Source organism: Rhinopithecus bieti, unplaced genomic scaffold (genome assembly GCF_001698545.2).
Source record: "Rhinopithecus bieti isolate Rb0 unplaced genomic scaffold, ASM169854v2 scaffold_574, whole genome shotgun sequence".
In the NCBI taxonomy this organism is placed as follows: domain Eukaryota; kingdom Metazoa; phylum Chordata; class Mammalia; order Primates; family Cercopithecidae; genus Rhinopithecus; species Rhinopithecus bieti.
In genome coordinates this window covers 3,396,545-3,414,632 of record NW_016803605.1, presented here as the reverse complement: position 1 = coordinate 3,414,632, position 18,088 = coordinate 3,396,545, and the positions used below count along the sequence as shown (strand labels likewise).

At 53.5% G+C, this 18,088-nt stretch overlaps 1 protein-coding gene across 2 annotated transcripts in view; it reads right to left on the bottom strand.

The window, feature by feature from the left end:
- The window catches only part of DHX37 (DEAH-box helicase 37), a 47,318-nt gene that overhangs the window by 7,516 nt on the left and 21,714 nt on the right, over window positions 1-18,088 (bottom strand). For both annotated transcript variants that reach the window (XM_017889607.1, XM_017889616.1), the window contains exons 8-18: window positions 17,678-17,791; window positions 15,270-15,371; window positions 14,944-15,058; window positions 13,552-13,647; window positions 13,238-13,323; window positions 12,122-12,266; window positions 11,380-11,456; window positions 10,847-11,079; window positions 6,234-6,345; window positions 2,921-3,027; window positions 2,580-2,768 (exon numbers count right to left, since the gene is read on the bottom strand). In XM_017889607.1, coding sequence (XP_017745096.1) covers window positions 2,580-2,768; window positions 2,921-3,027; window positions 6,234-6,345; window positions 10,847-11,079; window positions 11,380-11,456; window positions 12,122-12,266; window positions 13,238-13,323; window positions 13,552-13,647; window positions 14,944-15,058; window positions 15,270-15,371; window positions 17,678-17,791 — 1,376 coding nt within the window. The remainder of the gene's footprint in view (window positions 1-2,579; window positions 2,769-2,920; window positions 3,028-6,233; window positions 6,346-10,846; window positions 11,080-11,379; window positions 11,457-12,121; window positions 12,267-13,237; window positions 13,324-13,551; window positions 13,648-14,943; window positions 15,059-15,269; window positions 15,372-17,677; window positions 17,792-18,088) is intronic.

Sequence of the window (18,088 nt, the reverse complement as noted above, 5' to 3'; positions counted from 1 at the left end):
GTCTCGCTCTGTCGCCCAGGCTGGAGTGCAGTGGCCCGATCTCGTCTCACTGCAAGTTCTGCCTTCCAGGTTCACACCATTCTCCTGCCTCAGCCTCCCAAGTAGCAGGGACTACAGGTGCCCACCACCACGCCCGACTAATTTTTTGTATTTTTTTTAGTACAGACAGGGTTTCACCGTGTTAGCCAGGATGGTCTCAATCTCCCGACCTCATGATCCACCCATGTCGGCTTCCCAGAGTGCTGGAATTACAGGCGTGAGCCATCGCGCCCGGCCACTGCACCATTTTTAAGTAAAAAAAAAAGCTCTGCTAACTGCTTAAATAGCCACCAAAGTGGACTGGATAAATGAATGATGTCAGTGGCTTCCAAACTTGAAAATAATACTAATACTTACATATGTGTCAGGCACGGCTCAAAGAGCTTTGCTTGTGTTAACTCATTTAATTCTACCAACAATCCAATTATCATCATCATCATCATCATCATCCCCATTTTCCAGATGGAGAAAACGAAGCTCAGAGTGGTACAGTCACTTGCCTAAGGCCACACAGCTCAGAATGGCAGAGGGAGATTTGAACCAGACCTGAGCTCTCAGTCACCATGCTATAGAGCCTTGACACCAGCATTGGGCAGGCAGTCTTAGAGATGCTGGGACCAGGAGATGCTGATCAGGGGATCTGCGCAGAGGCCAAGACACCTCGGTTTTCAAGACCTTACATGTGACAGTTAATTTTGTGTCCACTTAACTGGGCAAAGGGATGCCCAGATAGCTGGTTAAGCTTTATTTCTGGGTGTGTCTTTGAATTGGTGACCAGCGTAAAGCTACTGCCCTCCCCAGTGTGGGTGTGGGCCCCATCCGATCCACTGAGGGCCCAAGTAGGCAGAGGAGGTGTGACTTCGGGCTCTGCTGACTGCGTGAGCTGGGTCTTCCCTGCCCTTGACGCTCCTGGTTCTTATGCCTTCAGACCCCAACTGAAGCGGACACTACTTTCTGTTTCTCCAGAGAACCCTATTATTCCCCCCAAGGGATTCTGACGAATAGCTGGGATTACAGGTATCCACCACCACGCCTGGTTTTTTATTTTTGGTAGAGAGGGGGTTTCACCGTGTTGGCCAGGCTGGTCTCATTTCCTAGAAGTAAATCTCTGTCCGTGCAGAGCACAGGGAAAGGTCTGGAACTGCACTGACCAATATGGTGGCCACTAGCCACATGTGGCTGTTTAAATTTAAACTATTAAAAATAAGTAAGGTTTTAAGTCAGTTTGTTGCCGTAATTGCCACATTTCACAGGCTCAGACCACGTGCGGTTGGTGGCTGCGGTATGGAATGGCCCATGCAGTGACGTGGCCTAAAGCAAAGTTCCTGGTTAGGGTGGGTGAGACTGGGGAGGGGAGGTGGAGGAGGATAAACAAAGAAAAACCATCCAAATCTCAAAAGATTCCCCAGTGTCCACCTAACTGCCTTCCCAACTACTGTCTGCTCTGTTATCTGACAAGATGGTCCAAACACAGGCAGACTGACCCTAAGGGAAGCAAGCAGCAGGCTTTGCACAAGATGCAGATGCTCACAGAGTCAATGAAGTGACATCGTGGGCCTGGCTGCACCATTCACAGTCGACGAGACATGGTGGCAGCAGAAGCCTGGCTCACAACTGAGGCAGAGATGGTCAAAACTGATGGCGTGAAAGGCTGTTTCAGGAGGAATGATGTGAACGCTGAAGACTCACGAAGCCCTTGAGAAACTCAAGCTGCTTCCAGAAATTTCTGCAGAAATGACCCCTTTTATCATCAAGCTGCCAAAGGCAGATCTACGCCACAGGATGCCAGGAAATCATTAAATAATTGTTCATTCTAAGAATTAGCATGTAGTCATAATCTGTAAGTAAATTTTGTTAAATACACAATGCACTAAACATACTTTCAACATACTTTCACAGTCTTAGTGTCACTTTTCTTTTTCTTTTTTTAGAGAAGGGTCTCACTGTTGCCCAGGCTGGAATACAGTGGTACGATCTCAGCTCACCACAACCCTCTACCTCCTGGGTTCAAATGATTCTCATGCCTCAGCCTCCCGAGTAGCTGGGATTACAGGCATGCGCCACCACACCTGGCTAATTTTTGTATTTTTTTATACAGACGGGCTTTTACCATGTCCAGGCTAGTCTCAAACTCCTGACCTCAAGTCTCAGCCTCCCAAAGTGCTGGGATTACAGGTGTCAGCCACCGCGCCTGGCCTTAGTGGCACTTTTCAAGGGTACTGCCTTTCCCTATTTTGGTCTGTGTTTTAAATGGTTTCACTCAAAGTGTCCTTTTTCTGGAATCTATGACCCTCTGATGATCGGGCGGACCCCCCACCTCCTAGTCTATTTCATGCGATGTATAAGGAGCAGTAGACAGGGACCAACACGGCCACTGCAGAGATCAGAATACAGAAGGGCTCAGAGAGAATGAGGGTCTTGCAGGAGGCCACCCAACAAGCCGGTGATTCCCTAGGAAGCCGGGGTGCAGGTCGGCTCTCAGATTGGAGCCCCTGTCGGGACTGAGCTTGGCCCTGAGTACCCAGCTGCTAACCTCGCACCTGTCCAGCTCCTCAAACAGCTCCCGCACCGTCATGCTGGCCACGATGGTGATGGCATAGGGCAGGCAGCCGTGTTGCCGGCTCAGCGCCAGCATCTTGGCGTAGCGGGGTGCCACGGGGAACGTGGCCATGGTCCGGCCCAGCGCAGTGATGGGGCAGCTCAGCCGGTTCTTCTGCAGTTGCTTCACCCTGGAGATGGAGGTGGTGGTGGTGGCGGTGCTCTGAGAGGAGCTCTGGAGCCAGAGCTGGGAAGCCCCACGCTTGAGGCAGCTCAGGCCCAGCAAAGGGGAGAGAGGGCCTCGAACAGGACAGGAACTGGGTCCTGCATCTCTTGGCCCTACCTTTCTGCTTTCTGGGGTGGTTGCAGGGCACCCAGTGCGATCAACAGCTCCTCGGCAGCAAGAAGGGCCTCCACGGAGGGGGGCGTCGGAAAGGGGAAGTTGATGACCTGGGACACGAGACACGAGGAGACACGGCAGGGACACGGTGAATGCCAAGAAGCAAGTCCGGTGCTCCTGCTCCATCTGTGGCAGGCACTCCCCCCACCCACTCTCTCCGGGTTCAGCTCATGCCAGTGGGGACACAGGAGGCGGGGGCACCCTCAAAGGCCAGGTCCCAATGGAACCCCAAAGCCTCCTTCACTCACTCACATCATCCATTCACTCAAAAACACATCCTAAGCACTGGCTAGGCACTGAGGGCTGTGCTTTGCCTCCACTGGGTGCTTTTTTTGGTTTTTGTTTTTAAACATGCTGTTACACTCATGAGGACTTAGCGTCATTTGACCAGGAGGGGCCACAGGTAGTCAGTGAGGCATAATATGAATAAATTGGCCAGGTGCGGTGGCTCACGCCTGTAATCCTAGCACTTTGGGAGGCGGGCAGATCACCTGAGGTCAGGAGTTCGAGACCAGCCTGACCAATATGGTGAAACCCCCATCTCTACTAAAAAGACAAAAATTAGCCGGGCGTGGTGGCGCTTGCCTGTAGTCCCAGCTACTTGGGAGGCTGAGACGGAAGAATCACTTGAACCTGAGAGGCGGGGGTTTCAGTGAGCTGAGATCACGCCACTGTATTCCAGCCTGGGTGACAGAGTGAGACTCCATCTCAAAATAATAATAATAATAATAATAATAATAATAATAATGTGAATAAATTTATCACAATAGCCAAAAGACGGAAGCAACCCACGTGTCTTTCAATGGAGGAGTGGATGAACAAAACGTGGTCCATCCATAAAATGGACTATGATTCAGCCGCGAAAAGGAATGAAGCAGCGTCACGCGCTACACCACGGATGGACCTTGAGAACATCACACTCAGGGAAAGATGCCAGGCACAAAGCCCACATGTTGCAGGATTCCATCTGCATGAAATGTCCCAAACTGGCAAATCCATAGAGAGGAGTGGGCGCAGGGGCCAGGGAGCTGGGAGGTGGTGACAGATGAAGGCGACATGCTTTCTTTTTGGGGTGATGAAAATGGTCATGGTGGTGTTTGCACAACTTTGTGAACACACTGGAAACTACTGACCCGCACACTTTCAACGGGAGACTATGTGGTGCGCCAACTCTATCTCAATAAAGCTAGAGGCGGGGTGGTGAGCCTACAGCAGGCATGCAGGTAGGGCGGGAACGCTAGGAACCCAGGACTGGGGGAAGGCAGGTGGGGACCTGCTCTGGGGCTGACTCAAGAGCCAGGGGAAGCCACTGCACAGTTCCTACAGAGGGGACTTGATGTCATTGTGGGAGGCACTCCAGACAGTGCTCCCAGCCACACTGAGCTCCCAGCCCAGCCCTGACACGTTTTATCCCTGTGACCCACAATCAGGCCTGTCTCCGTGCCTCAGGCTCCTCATCTGGAAAATGGGGCGATAACACTAGCAACTCCCCCCTAGAGTGGCTGGGAGGATAACCTGAGGTCACACATACAGAGCGCCCAGCACATACTTGGCATCCATGATGTTTTTCTTTTTCTTTTATTCTTGTTTTTTTGAGATGGAGTCTTGCTATGTCGTCCAGGCTGGAGTGCAATGGCACGGTCTCGGCTCACTGCAACCGCTGCCTCTCGGGTTCAAGCAATTCTCCTGCCTCAGCCTCCCAAGTAGCTGGGACTACAGGTGCCCACCACCTGTAGTGTCTAATTTTTGTATTTTTAGTAGAGACGGGGTTTCACCATATTGGCCAGGCTGGTCTGGAATTCCTGATGTTGTGATCTGCCCGCCTCGGCCTCCCAAAGGGCTGTGAGCTACCGCACCCAGCCCTTTTTTTTTGGAGACACAGTCTTGCTCTGTCTCCCAGTCTGGAGTGCAATGGCATGATCTTGGCTCATTGCAACCTCTGCCTCCCAGGCTCAAGTGATTCTCCTGCCTCAGCCTCCCAAGTAGCTGGGATTACAGGCGCCTGTCACCATGCCTGGCCTTTTTTTTTTTCTGAGACGCAGTCTTGCCCTGTCGCCCAGGCTGGAGTGCAGTGGTGCAATCTAAGCGCACTGCAACCTCTGCCTCCTGGGTTCAAGTGATTATCCTGCCTCAGCCTCCTGAGTAGCTGGGATTATAGGTGTGTGCCACCATACCCAGCTAATTTTTTATATCTTTACTACAGACAGGGTTTCACCATGTTGGCCAGGTTGGTCTTGAACTCCTGACTTCGTGATCCACCTGCCTCGGCCTTCCAAAGTGCTGGGATTACAGGCGTGAGCCACCGTGCCCAGCCTCCCTGGCTGATATTTTTTATTTTTTTATTTTTAGTAGAGACGGGGTTTCACCATGTTGGCCAGGCTGGTCTCGAATTCCTGACCTCAAGTAATCCACCTGCCTCGGCCTCCCAAAGTGCTGGGATTACCGGTGTGAGCCACCATGCCCGGCCAGCACCCATACCCATGATTTTTATTAGGTGAAAAAAGCCCAAAGTAGCCTGTAAAATATCACACAATATTCAGACAACCACAATAATAAAGCACAGGATGTTATGTGTTTGGAAACATAACTGGGACACAGGTCACAAATGGTGGACAGTGGGACAGGCTTCACCTTCTCCCTGATGATCTCAAGTATCTAAAGTTTTTTATAATTTTGAACATATTAACATCCAGAAAAATCAGTGAGCACAGATGTTTAAAAGGCACTAGAAGACCATGTGGGTTCTACTGCTTATTAGATGTGTGTCCCTAGACAAAAACCTTCACTTCCCTGCCTCTGTTTCCTCATCAGTTAAATGGTGATCTGAATGCCCACAGGACAGCAAGCAGCGTGGCACGGGGCACTGCCTGGCTCAGCCTGCCCTGGAGCAGGGAGAGGGGAGGTGACCCTAGAGGGATCCCCCCTCCACTGGAGGACTGGGTCGGAGAAGGCTGCAGCCAGGAAGAGCCAGCAGCATGTTCTGCACACCCCACGGACAGATGGTCCACGAACAGCGTGCGGGACCCTGCTGCCCCTACTCTAGGCAGCCATCCCCTGGGTGCCCACAGGGGACACAGCATTAGGGAGGCAACGGTGACAGGAGTCCAAAAGCCCTAGGAGCACCTACTGATGCACTGTCATGTAAGCGGCTGCCACAGGCCAGACACCAGCAGGCCCAGCTCTGGGCTCCCTGCCTCAGGGAAAGGGAGGTGGCCCAATGGGGTGGCTCAGAGCGGGACTGGCGGCAGCAACTGACCTTTTCAATGTTGAGAGCCTTCATTTGAAGAATTAAGTCTTCAACAGGCCTCCGGGTGATTTCTGGAGGAGGAAACTGCTCGAAATCACCAAAAACCGCAGATGAATACAGCCTGAGCAGAGAGAAACCGGGAAAACAAACACAAAACTCACACCAAAAACCACAGATGAATACAGCCTGGGCAGAGAGAAACCAGGACAACAAACGCAAAACTCAGCCACGGCCACTGAGACTGGATCCCGACCTGACACCAGGCACAGTGCTTTACCTCTTCCTGCCTCGTTCTCCTCACCTGTGAAATGCAGCTCAAATTGCTGCTGCCTCGTAGGGAATTGGTGAAAATTAATTAGATATTATTCCACGGGCTGGGTGTAGTGGCCCACGCCTGCAATCCCAGCCCTTTGGAAGGCTGGGGCAGATGGATCACTTGAGGTTAGGAGTTCGAGACCAGCCTGGCCAACATGGGGAAATCCCATCTCTACTAAAAATACAAAAATTAGCCAGGCATGGTGGCATGCACCTGTAGTCCCAGCTACTCGGCAGGCTGAGGCAGGAGAATCACTTGAACCCAGGAGGCGAAGGTTGCGGTGAGCCAGATGGCACCGCTGTACTCCAGCCTGGGCAATAGAGCAAGACCCCATCTCAAAACCAAAAGAAAAGGTGTTTTTCCTTGTAGAGTACTTAAAACAGGGGATGGTGCATAGCACTCTACACTTTAACAACAGTTACTTCTTACTGGTTTTCTTTGTAAATTTTCTAAATTTTCTACTTTTGTAATTAACATGTAGCCCTGACAAAAGGGACAGCAATAAAGCTATTTATTACATACACGTGCATACACGCGCGCGTGCACACACACACACACAAATTACAGCACATGGATTAGGAGAAAATATTTGTCAATGACACATCTGACTAGGATCTAATATCTAGGTTATACAAAGAACTTTTGTGTTTTTTTTTTGAGACGGAGTCCCCCTCTGTCGCCCAGGCTAGAGTGCAGTGGCCGGATCTCAGCTTACTGCAAGCTCCGCCTCCCGGGTTTATGCCATTCTCCTGCCTCAGCCTCCCGAGTAGCTGGGACTACAGGCGTCCGCCACCTCGCCCGGCTAGATTTTGTATTTTTTAGTAGAGACGGGGTTTCACCGTGTTAGCCAGGATGGTCTCGAGCTCCTGACCTCGTGATCCACCCGTCTTGGCCTCCCAAAGTGCTGGGATTACAGGCTTGAGCCACCGTGCCTGGCCTTTTTTTTTTTTTTTTTTTTGAGACAAAGTCTTGCTCTGTCGCCTAAGCTGAAGTGCAGGGGCGTGATCTTGGCTCACTGCAACCTCTGCCTCCCAGGTTCAAGTGATTCTCTTGCCTCAGCCTCCCAAGTAGCTGGGATTACAAGTGCATGCCACCATGCCCAGCTAATTTTTTTATTTTTAGTAGAGACAGGGTTTCACTACGTTGGCCAGGGTGGTCTTGAACTCCTGACCTTGTGATCTGCCCGTCTTGGCCTCCCAAAGTGCTAGGAGCCACAGTGCCTGACCTAAAGAACTCTTACAGATCAACAACAAAAGGACAAATAACCTAATTAAAAAATGAGTGAAAGATCTGAATAGGCAGTTCCCTAGAAAGNGGCCTTTTTTTTTTTTTTTTTTTTGAGACAAAGTCTTGCTCTGTCGCCTAAGCTGAAGTGCAGGGGCGTGATCTTGGCTCACTGCAACCTCTGCCTCCCAGGTTCAAGTGATTCTCTTGCCTCAGCCTCCCAAGTAGCTGGGATTACAAGTGCATGCCACCATGCCCAGCTAATTTTTTTATTTTAGTAGAGACAGGGTTTCACTACGTTGGCCAGGGTGGTCTTGAACTCCTGACCTTGTGATCTGCCCGTCTTGGCCTCCCAAAGTGCTAGGAGCCACAGTGCCTGACCTAAAGAACTCTTACAGATCAACAACAAAAGGACAAATAACCTAATTAAAAAATGAGTGAAAGATCTGAATAGGCAGTTCCCTAGAAAGATGCATGAAGGGCCGGTAAGCATATGAAAAGAGGCCATCATTAGGGAAACAAACCAAATCCACACTGTGATACCACTTCACACCCACTAGGAGAGCTAGGCTCAAAAATACTGAAGCTTTCATATAAATAAAAGTGGGGGTGGGGGAGGTCGGGGCACATGTTCTCAGGACCTCGGCAGGGCTGTGTGACAGGACATAGTCACACATTAAAACAAAACAAAACAAAACACCTGAAGCCAGGCACAGTGCCACGTGCCTCTACTCCCAGCTACGTGGCAAGCTGAGGCGGGAAGAATGCTTGAGTCCAGAAGGCAGAGACTGCAGTGAGCTATACTTGTGCCACTGAACTCCAGCTTGAGCAACAGAGCGAGACCTTGTCTCTCAGAAAAAACCCCAGCAAAACAAAAATATTAAAAATAAGTGTTGGTGCTGGCCAGGTGCGGTGGTTCATGCCTATAATCCCAGCACTTTGGGAGGCCGAAGTAGGTGTTCGAGACCAACCTGGCCAACATGGTGAAACCCTGTCTCTACCAAAAATCTAAAAAATTGGCCAGGCACCATGGCTCATGCCTGTAATCCCAGCACTTTGGGAGGCTGAGGCAGGTGGATCACCTGAGGTCAGGAGTTCGAGACCAACCTGGCCAATAGGGTAAAATCCCGTCTCTACTAAAAATACAAAAACTAGCTGGGCGTGGTGGTAGGTACCTGTAATCTCAGCTACTTGGGAGGCTGGGGAAGGAGAATTGCTGGAACCCTGGAGGCAGAGGTTGCAGTGAGCTGAGATTGAGCCATTGCACTCTAGCCCAGGCTGACAACAGCGAGACTCAGTCTCAAAAACAAAACAAACAAACCAAAAAATTGTATGGAAATGGTGATGCATGCCTATCACTCCAGCTACTTGGGAGGCTGAGGCAGGAGAACTGCTTGAACCTGGGAGGCGGAGGTGGCAGTGAGCTGAGATTGCACCACTGCACTCCAGCCTGGGTGACAGAGCAAGACTCCATCTCAAAAAAAAATTAAAAAGTGTTGGTGAGGATGTGAAGAAACTGAAACCCTCATTCACTGCTGGTAGGCATGTAAAATGGGGCAGCTGCTGTGGAAAACAGTTTGGTGGTTCCTCGGTAAGTTAAACCCAGAGTTACCGTACGGCACAGCGGTTCTCTTAGGTTCCACTGCAAGAGCAATGAAAACGGAGTCAGGCACATCCTTGTACCTGAGTGTTCAGAGCAGCACTATCCACAATAGCCACGAGGTGAAAACAACCAAACGTCCACCAGCTGATGAACCGACAAACAAAGCTTGGCACATCCATATGGTGCGATATCACTCAGCCATGGCCAGGAGCGGGGTGCTGACACCGGCCACCCGCGGTGAGCCTCGAAAACTTACCATGCTGAGCGGCAGAGGCCAGACACGAGGGGCGACACCCTGTATGACTTTATTGCATTTATCTGAACTGTCCTCAACAGGCACATCCCTAGAGACACAAACTAGTGGACTGGTGCTTGCCACAGGCTGGGGCGGGGAAGAATGGGGGGTGACCGCAATGGCCACGGGGTTTCTTTTTGGGTTGACGGGAAGTTCTGACATTGATTGTGGTGATGGTGGCAGAACTCTGTGACTGTCCTAAAAACTCCTGGATTGTACGCTTTAAAATTATGCACTTTATGGTATGTGAATTATATCCTGATCAAGCTGTTAACAAAACAAACAGCACTCAAGAGCTGGCCCTGACCTCAGTAGCAGAATAAAGAAACAGTGGGCCGGGCATGGCGGCTCACGCCTGTAATCCCAGCACTTTGGGAGGCCAAGATGGGCGGATCACGAGGTCAGGAGATCGAGAGCATCCTGGCTAACACAGTGAAACCCCATCTCTACTAAAAATACAAAAAAAAAAATTAAAATAAAAAATTAGCCGGGCGTGGTGGCGGGCGCCTATAGTCCCAGCTACTTGGGAGGCTGAGGCAGGAGAATGGCATGAACCTGGGAGGTGGAGCTTGCAGTGAGCTGAGATTGCGCTACTGTACTCCAGCCTGGGTGACAGAGCGAGACTCCGTCTTGAAAAAATAAAAAAAAGAAAAAAAAAGAAAGAGTGCAAGTAGGCCGGGCGCGGTGGCTCACGTCTGTAATCCCAACACTTTGGGAGGCAGAGGTGGGTGGATCACCTGAGGTCAGGAGTTCGAGACCAGTCTGGCCAACATGCTGAAACCTTGTCTCTACTAAAAATACAAAAATTTAAATAAATAAATAAAATTAAAATACAAAAATTAGCTGGGAGTGGTGGGCACCTGTAGTCCCAGCTACTCAGGAGGCTGAGGCAGGAGAATTGCTTGAACCTAGGAGGTGGAGGTTGCAGTGAGCCGCGATCGCGCCATTGCACTCCAGTCTGGGTGACGAGTGAAACTTCATCTCAAAAAAAAGAAAAAAAAAAAAGAAATACTGTGAGTATCTGAAAGCCAGCAACAGGGCTGGGGAGCACCCCAAAGTCACGGGGGCCCGGCAGGACATGGGATGCGCTACAGATGGAGGTGGGGTCAGTGTCCTTCCCTTGTTCCTCAGTGGCTATTGCAAGGCGGCACCAACGTCCCTGAGGAGGAGCCTGGGTAACCCACCTGTAGCAGTGGCCGGGCTCTGTCCGTCCTGCTCTGCCCGCTCGCTGGTCAGCTGATGCCTGGGAGACCCAGGTGACACGGAAGGAGGACACGCCGGTGACGCGGTCGTAGTAACGCTTCTTGACCTTCCCACAGTCCACCACGTACTTGATGCCAGGGATGGTAAGAGACGTCTCGGCAACGTTGGTGGCCACAACACACAACCGAGACCCCTCTGGTGGAGGCTTAAAGACCTAGGATTCAGGGAGGGGATGGCAGGAAAACACCAGAATCGGGAAAGAAATCATAGAATGGAGGTCCAAGGACAAAACCAGCCAGGCTAGTGTGCTGGAGAGGTAGCAAGGGCAAGCCATCCCATCTGGGACCCAGTGCCTTGCAGGAGTGTTCCCTGTTCTCCAAAACTACCTCAATATTCCTCAAAACTCTGGGGATGCTGGTCAGACAGCAGATGGAGAGGACCAAGGGCTTGACTAACCTCACTGCAATGTCCTTAAAAGTGCCCCAAAAGCTGGGCACCGGCCCAGCACGGTTACCTGTGCTTGCTTTTCTGGGGCCAGCAGAGAGTACAGCGGGAGCACGTGGAGTGGGAGGGAGGCGTCCGGCTGCTCACCTGGAGGGAAAGCAGAGGTTACTGGCACCCGGGCCAGGACAGATGCTCACAGGCAGGAGCCAACCACAGCTGCCCTGCACCCGTAGGCTGCTCCACCAGAGCTCCTTTCTTTGCCCTGCTGAGGTGGCTCCCCTTGGGACCAGCCAGGCCAAACCTGGGGGGACTGCTGAGAGGTTCCCAGGGGCTCTCTAGTCTCTACAGCCCTGAGCCGGATCTGAACCCCTGCTGTGCTGCACAGTCTCCTCCTCCAAACCCCTGGCATGGATCCTGGGGGCCTGACTCTGCTCCTCGTGTCCTGGCAGCACTGTGATAGGCTCAGGCTGAGCCAGTACTGGGGTACCCTCTGCTGCCCCACTCAGCCCCTGGCTGGGCACAGCAGGGCACTGGGTCCATCTACATTCAGGGGCCCCTGCGAGCACACGGAGCTGGGCAACACTCCGGGGCCCTGGAGACCTGCACCTGTCAGCAAAGGGGTTGGCAGGCCCCACTACATTCAGCATGACAAATGTTCCAGGCCTCCTCGTGCCGGGCAGTTTCAAAGAACTCAGGAAGCATTGAGGACAAAGCTGCTAGAACCCCAGCCCCCACGGGGCCCACAAGGGCTCTGGGCACAGCCTTAGGGCAGAGCTAATGAACGTGAGCAGGAAGCGGGGCTAGGAACACACCTCCATCTTGCCCGCCATCCCCCAAGTCCAGATCAAGGTCGGAGTCCAGGGCCCCCTCTTCCTCGTCCACTTCTGCCTCCCTGTCCTCATCGCCTTCACCTGCCGGCAACACCGAGTAATGATCCAAGTTGATCTGGGGCAGCACCTACGGCAAACACATAGACACCGGGGCTGCAGGGACCCTGGGTGTGAGGATGAGGCATGTGCAGGAAGACAGGTGCCCTCATGTGGAAGACCCGGTCCACACCCACGGGTCGTGTGACCCGGGGCAGGCCACATAACTATCTCTTCCTGTCTGAGTTTCCCCACCTAAACAATGGGGACTATCACAGACCTTGTCTCTCAGGCTGGTGGGAGGGTTGTGTGAACACATGTGAAGTACTTGGATCACTGCCTGACACATCAGTAGTGCAACAGGCAAGTTGGAGACGGCTGAGTGCTTACGCTACTGTCACGGACCACAAGACTCACGGTGCCTTCATGCAGAGGCTAGAGGAAAGCACCTCCCAGCCCAGCCATCCCAGTGTAGCTGGGAGTACAGGCGCATACCACCATGCCTGGCTAATTTTGTATTTTTAGTAGAGATGGGGTTTTGCCATGTTGGTCGAGCTGGACTTGAACTCCTGACCTCGGGTGATCTGAAATCTCCCAAAGTGCTGGGATTACAGGCATAGCCACCATGCCTGGCCTTCTTTTCCTTTTCAGAGACAGAGTCTCACTCTGTTGCCCAGGCTGGAGTGCAGTGGGGCCATCACGGCTCACTGCAGCCTTGACCTCCTGGGCTCAGATGGTTCTCCTGCCTCAGCCTCTGAGCAGCTGGGCCCACAGGCATGTGCCACCACACTGGATTAATTTTAAAAATTTTTTTGTAGAGACAGGGTCTCACCATGTTGCCCAGGCTGGTCTCAAACTCTAGGCCTTAAACGATCCTCCCACCTTGGCCTCCCAAAGTGCTGGAATTACAGGCACGAGCCACTGTGCCTGACCGGGAACTGGATTTTTAATTTCATTTTATTCCACTTACACTTAAACCTAAGCAGCCACATGGGGCTGGTGGCTGCTATCCTGGACAACGCAGCCTTACTCTCCAGGAGTCCCTGCCAGCCCCCCACATACCTCGGTCCGCGCCTTCTTGGCCCTGGCCCGCGACTTCTTAAACTTCCGCATTTCCTCCGCTGAGTCTTTCTGATCATCATCCTTTTCTGGAAAGGGCAGGTTGGAGAGAAAGGCGTGTGTGGCCCGCATGGTCGCTAGCACACTGCTCTTTGTTGTTCAAGGCATGGCCATTTATTCGGGGGTGAGGTGGGGGACGGCAAAGGTGCTGATGCTCCCAGAGGGAAGCTCAGAGGCGGGAGCTGCACCCCAGCCAGGGAGTGTGAGGCCAAGCCCAGCTGCTCAGGGCAGAGCGCGGGTTGGGGCGTCCTCTTTACCTTGTGGCCGGGCTCTGGAGGGTGGGAAAGCCTTCCTGAGCCTGCGGCACAGCACGTGCACCTCAGCCTGCCCTGTCAGGAACACCAGGATGCCGCCTGCGGAAAGAACGGGCCCCTCTGTTATCCATCAGTCACTCACAAACATTTGCTTAGCAATGGGCACCTGCCAGGCCCTGCTCTGAGAGGCAGGGCTCAAGTGATAATGCGGGAGGACAGGGGTACACAGACATAGACGAGCAGGAGGCAGCACCCCCAGACTGAAAGAGCTGTTGCCAGGGAGTTCAACAAACACAGCAACCACACAGCCCAGCAGCGCCACTCCCAGGCACAGACCCAAAAGCCCTGAGACACATGCTCAAGTGAAAACCTGTACACCACACTTGTGACAGCGCCGTGGCTGCCCTGAGACCCAAGGCTGCAGGAAGGCTCACTGCCCGAGCTTCCGCCTCGCCTCCTGCCAGCCCCAGTCTCCCAGAGAATGGATGGGAGCCCCGAGAGGCTGTAAGCAGAGCAAGGACAGAGTATCATGAAGCGGTGACCTCAGCTTCCTTGAAGGAGGAGTTCAAGCTTGGTGGGAAACACCCCCAGGCTCCTTGCCTCCCTAACATGAAGAAAGTCAGCCTTGAGCCCGAATTTGGCACACAAGAGTCTCTGATTAGGCTGGGCGCGGTGGCTCACGCCTGTAATTCCAGCACTTTGGGAGGCTGAGGCAGGCAGATCACCTGAGGTCAGGAGTTCGAGACCAGCCTGGTGAACATGATGAAACCCCATCTCTACTAAAATACAAAAAATTAGCCGGGCGTGGCAGTGTGCACCTGTAATCCCAACTACTTGGGAGGCTGAGGCAGGAGAATCGCTTGAATCCAGGAGGCGGAGGTTGCAGTGTGCCGAGATTTGCCACTGCACTCCCGCCTGGGCAACAAAAGTAAAACTCTGTCTCAAAAAAAAGTCTCTGGCTAGAAGTGATCACAATCTATTCACACAGAAAGGTCACGTCCACTTCAGTAACACGAGGTGAGTAACGGAGCGGGTGTGATGGGGACAAGGCAGAACTGTGAAGGGTATCCGTGACTCTCGAGGGGATGTGCCTGTTCCCCTGCAGTGTCTATGGTCACCTGCCAGCACCAGCCTGGGCCCTGTGGGTTTTTCTGCTTATCAGATGGGGACAGATGGCAAACTCCACCATCGGGCAGCTGCTGAAGCCTCATAGTATTTTGAGTGGAATAAGGCAGGACAGGTGTTGTGAACACTCTGGAGTAAGTGAGGAAGCCGAGGCCTAGCAGGGACAAGGGACTTTTCTGAGCCACTCAGAGATGGGCCCTCCCACACTTGTCCCTTCAGCGAGGGTTTAGGAAGGGCGGCTCCTTTCCCCTGACCTGGCCAGGGCCTCACCTGCGGGCAGCATCCGGTGGATCTTGCAAATCTTCCGGAAGCACTCGCCGCTGTAGTCTTCCAGTGGTGTCCGCTTGTTGAAATGCACAGTCACTGGGAACTGCCTGGATTCCACCTGTGGGGCGCCCAGGAAGGCGCGGTGTGGGGGCGAGCTTCGGCCCAGGGCTGCCTTCCCTTTCCCCATCACTCTGAATCAAGGTTTCCAACACCCCCTCCAAGCTGCTGTCAATACCCCACGTGACCAAGTGAGGTCTCTCAGGAGGCTCCCAACACCAGGGCGTCCTTGTGCCGTCCAAGCTCACAGAGCACCTGGGACCCTGTGTTACCTTGATGACCGGGGGCGGCTTGGCGAAGAGCCGCGGGTTCTGGGTGAAGTCCTCCACACGCAGCGTGGCCGACATGATGAGCAGCTTGAGTGGCAGGTTCCTCTGCGGGAGGACAGGCTTGGTGACTGCGGCCCCAAGACTACAGGTGGGTCTGAAGCCTGGGAAATCAGCATGAGGGTGCCCTGCTGCCCCCCCGTTTCCAGCCCCCACTCTCTGCCCCTTTCTGGATGCCAAAGGCTCCTTGGAGAAAGTGAGTCAGTAGCGGGACATGCTGCTCCCAGGGCGGTGGCTTGTTCCAGGGTGTCTTTCAGAGTTAGGCTTTGATGGTGGAATATGAGGCAAGTGGGCTGAGACTGGGGCCCACCCAACCCAGCTCCCACCTGACACCAAGATTCACCGGGTGTCTGTTCTGGGGGCTCAGGGAGGAGCTGCCTGATTCTCGGAGGTCTGTGGGGGTGGGAGGGAGCTCCCTGGTCCCCAGGCCGCTCAGCAATGCCTGATGGCCTCATGGTGAGCTCTGCTTCAAGCCCTTGCTGCCTTTGCTGCTAGGAAACCCCAAACCCAGAGGCTAAGGAGTGGCCAGAGCACCTCTGTGGGAGGCATGGCACCCAGCACAGGCCCCTCTCTTGCCCCACAGTGACCGTTCCTCTCTGCCCTACCCCCGTGCCTTCCTGACTCCACCTCACCCTTGCTGCTTGGCTGCTCTAGACTCCCTAATGACACAAACCAAGACCACAGTGAGATATCACTTTCCACCCACAGGGATGTCTAGAATAATAAAAATGGAAAATGACAAGTGTTGGCAGGATGTGGAGAAGCTGGAAGCTCTGACACTGCTGGTGGGGAAGTACCATGGAACTCTGCAGCCACTGTGGGAAATCATTTGCAAATGGTTACACACAGAGTGACCATGGTCCAGCTTCTTGGGAGGCTGGGGCAAAAGGATTCCTTAAGCCCAGAAGGTCGGGGTTGCAGTGAGCTGTGATTGCACCACTGCGCTCCAGCCTCGGTGACAATGAGACCCTGCCTCAAAAAAATAAAACAAAACAAAAACCACCACCACAAAAAACCGTAAAAGGCACAGGGTTTCTTTTTGTTTCTGTTTTTCAGATGAAGTCTTGCTCTGTCACCCAGGCTGGAGTGCAGTGGCGCGATCTCGGCTCACTGCAAGCTCTACCTGCTAGGATTAAGTGATTCTCCTGCCTCAGCCTCCCGAGTAGCTGGGATTACAGGCGCCCGCCACCAGGCCTAATTTTTGTGTTTTTAGTAGAGACAGGGTTTCACCATGTTCGCCAGGCTGATCTCAAACGCCTGACCTCAAGTGATCCACCCACCTCAGCCTCCCAAAGTGCTGGGATTACAGGCGTGAGCCACCGCGCCCAGCCTAGGGCTTCTTTTGGGATTGATGAGTGATGAAACGTAAAACTGTGGTGATAGCTGCACACTCTGTGAATGGACTAAAAACCATTGAATTGTACATTTGAATGGATGAATGATATGAAATGTGAATCACAGCCCAAAAAAGCTTGTTACCAAAAGAAAAAAGGCACCAGACAGATGCCCGCCTCAGGACCTTTGCACTGCTCTCCTCCAGTCAGACTTCTCCTCGCTCTGCGACGCACACTGCTCGCTCCCTCCCTCACTCAGTCCTCCACTCAAGCTCAGAGGTCACCTTTCGGGTGAAACCCTCACTAGCCCCACATCCTCCCTCCACTGCCCCCGGTTTTGTCCGTCACTGGCTCACATACTCTGAGTCTGCGTCCTGTCTGCCACCCTTGCTGAGTGGAAGCCCCAGGAGGGCAGGAACTGTTAGAACAAGATGGTATCTTGTTCACTGTCGATTATCAGGGCCTTGAACGTGGCCAGGCTCGTGGCACATGTGGAGAGCAAGCCTCTCTCCTGGCCAGGAGGGTGGGACAGGCCTACTGCATGGAGCCCAGCCCCAGGGTGGCACCCTTCACTCAGCAGGCCCATGTCAGGTTGGGGCAGGGAGATGGAGAAAGAGGCCCCGGGGAGCCCCTCTCAGAGTTCCGGGAGTCTGACCCTTGGCCGGGCAGGCCCATCCGCTCTGCTGATCCCAGAGGCCCAGAGGCCTCATCACCTGGCCCCATTGCACCTGGCCAGGCATCAACATTTCACCTGAGCCTCTTGCTTTGGGTGCGGAGAAGGACACCAGTTTATGAGGCTGGTGCCGGGGCGGTGGGGAAGGGATCATACAGGGGCTGTTCCAAGATTCACGGCCCTGGCACAGGGCCTAGACCTAGGCCCAAGAGGACCTTGTCCTTGGGGCACCTGCTCATGGCAGTGGCCCAGGGTACAACGGGGAACAAGTGAAGGGAGCCCAAGCCTCTGACAGAGCTGGGGGGGCCCAGGGCTTGGGGCTCCCCAGCACCCGCCTCCTGCGCTACCTTGGCCCGGAGAGTCACAATGCGGGACAGGAGGCCGATGAGGATATCCGTGTACACGCTCCTCTCGTGGGCCTCGTCGATGATCACCACCTTGTACCGCAGCAGCAGGAAGTCCTGGGGGGAGGTCCAGGGGTGAGGCCCGCCCTCCTGGCCTGAGCCCCAAGGGCTGCTTCACGTCTCAGAACTCCCACTTGAAGAGACAGTGTGAGAGGAAAGGCAGCTGCTCTTCTTCAGAGGTGAGCTGCTCAACTCAGATGCCCGCAGGGCGAGAGGGCAGGTGGGAAATGGATATGAGATGGGGGGTGGGGCCGTGGGCAGTTGGACAGCAGGTGCCACACAGACAGGGGCCATCCAGACCCAAACTGCATCCACTGACACCCCAGTGGCCTCCAAGCCAGGAGGGCTGGAATC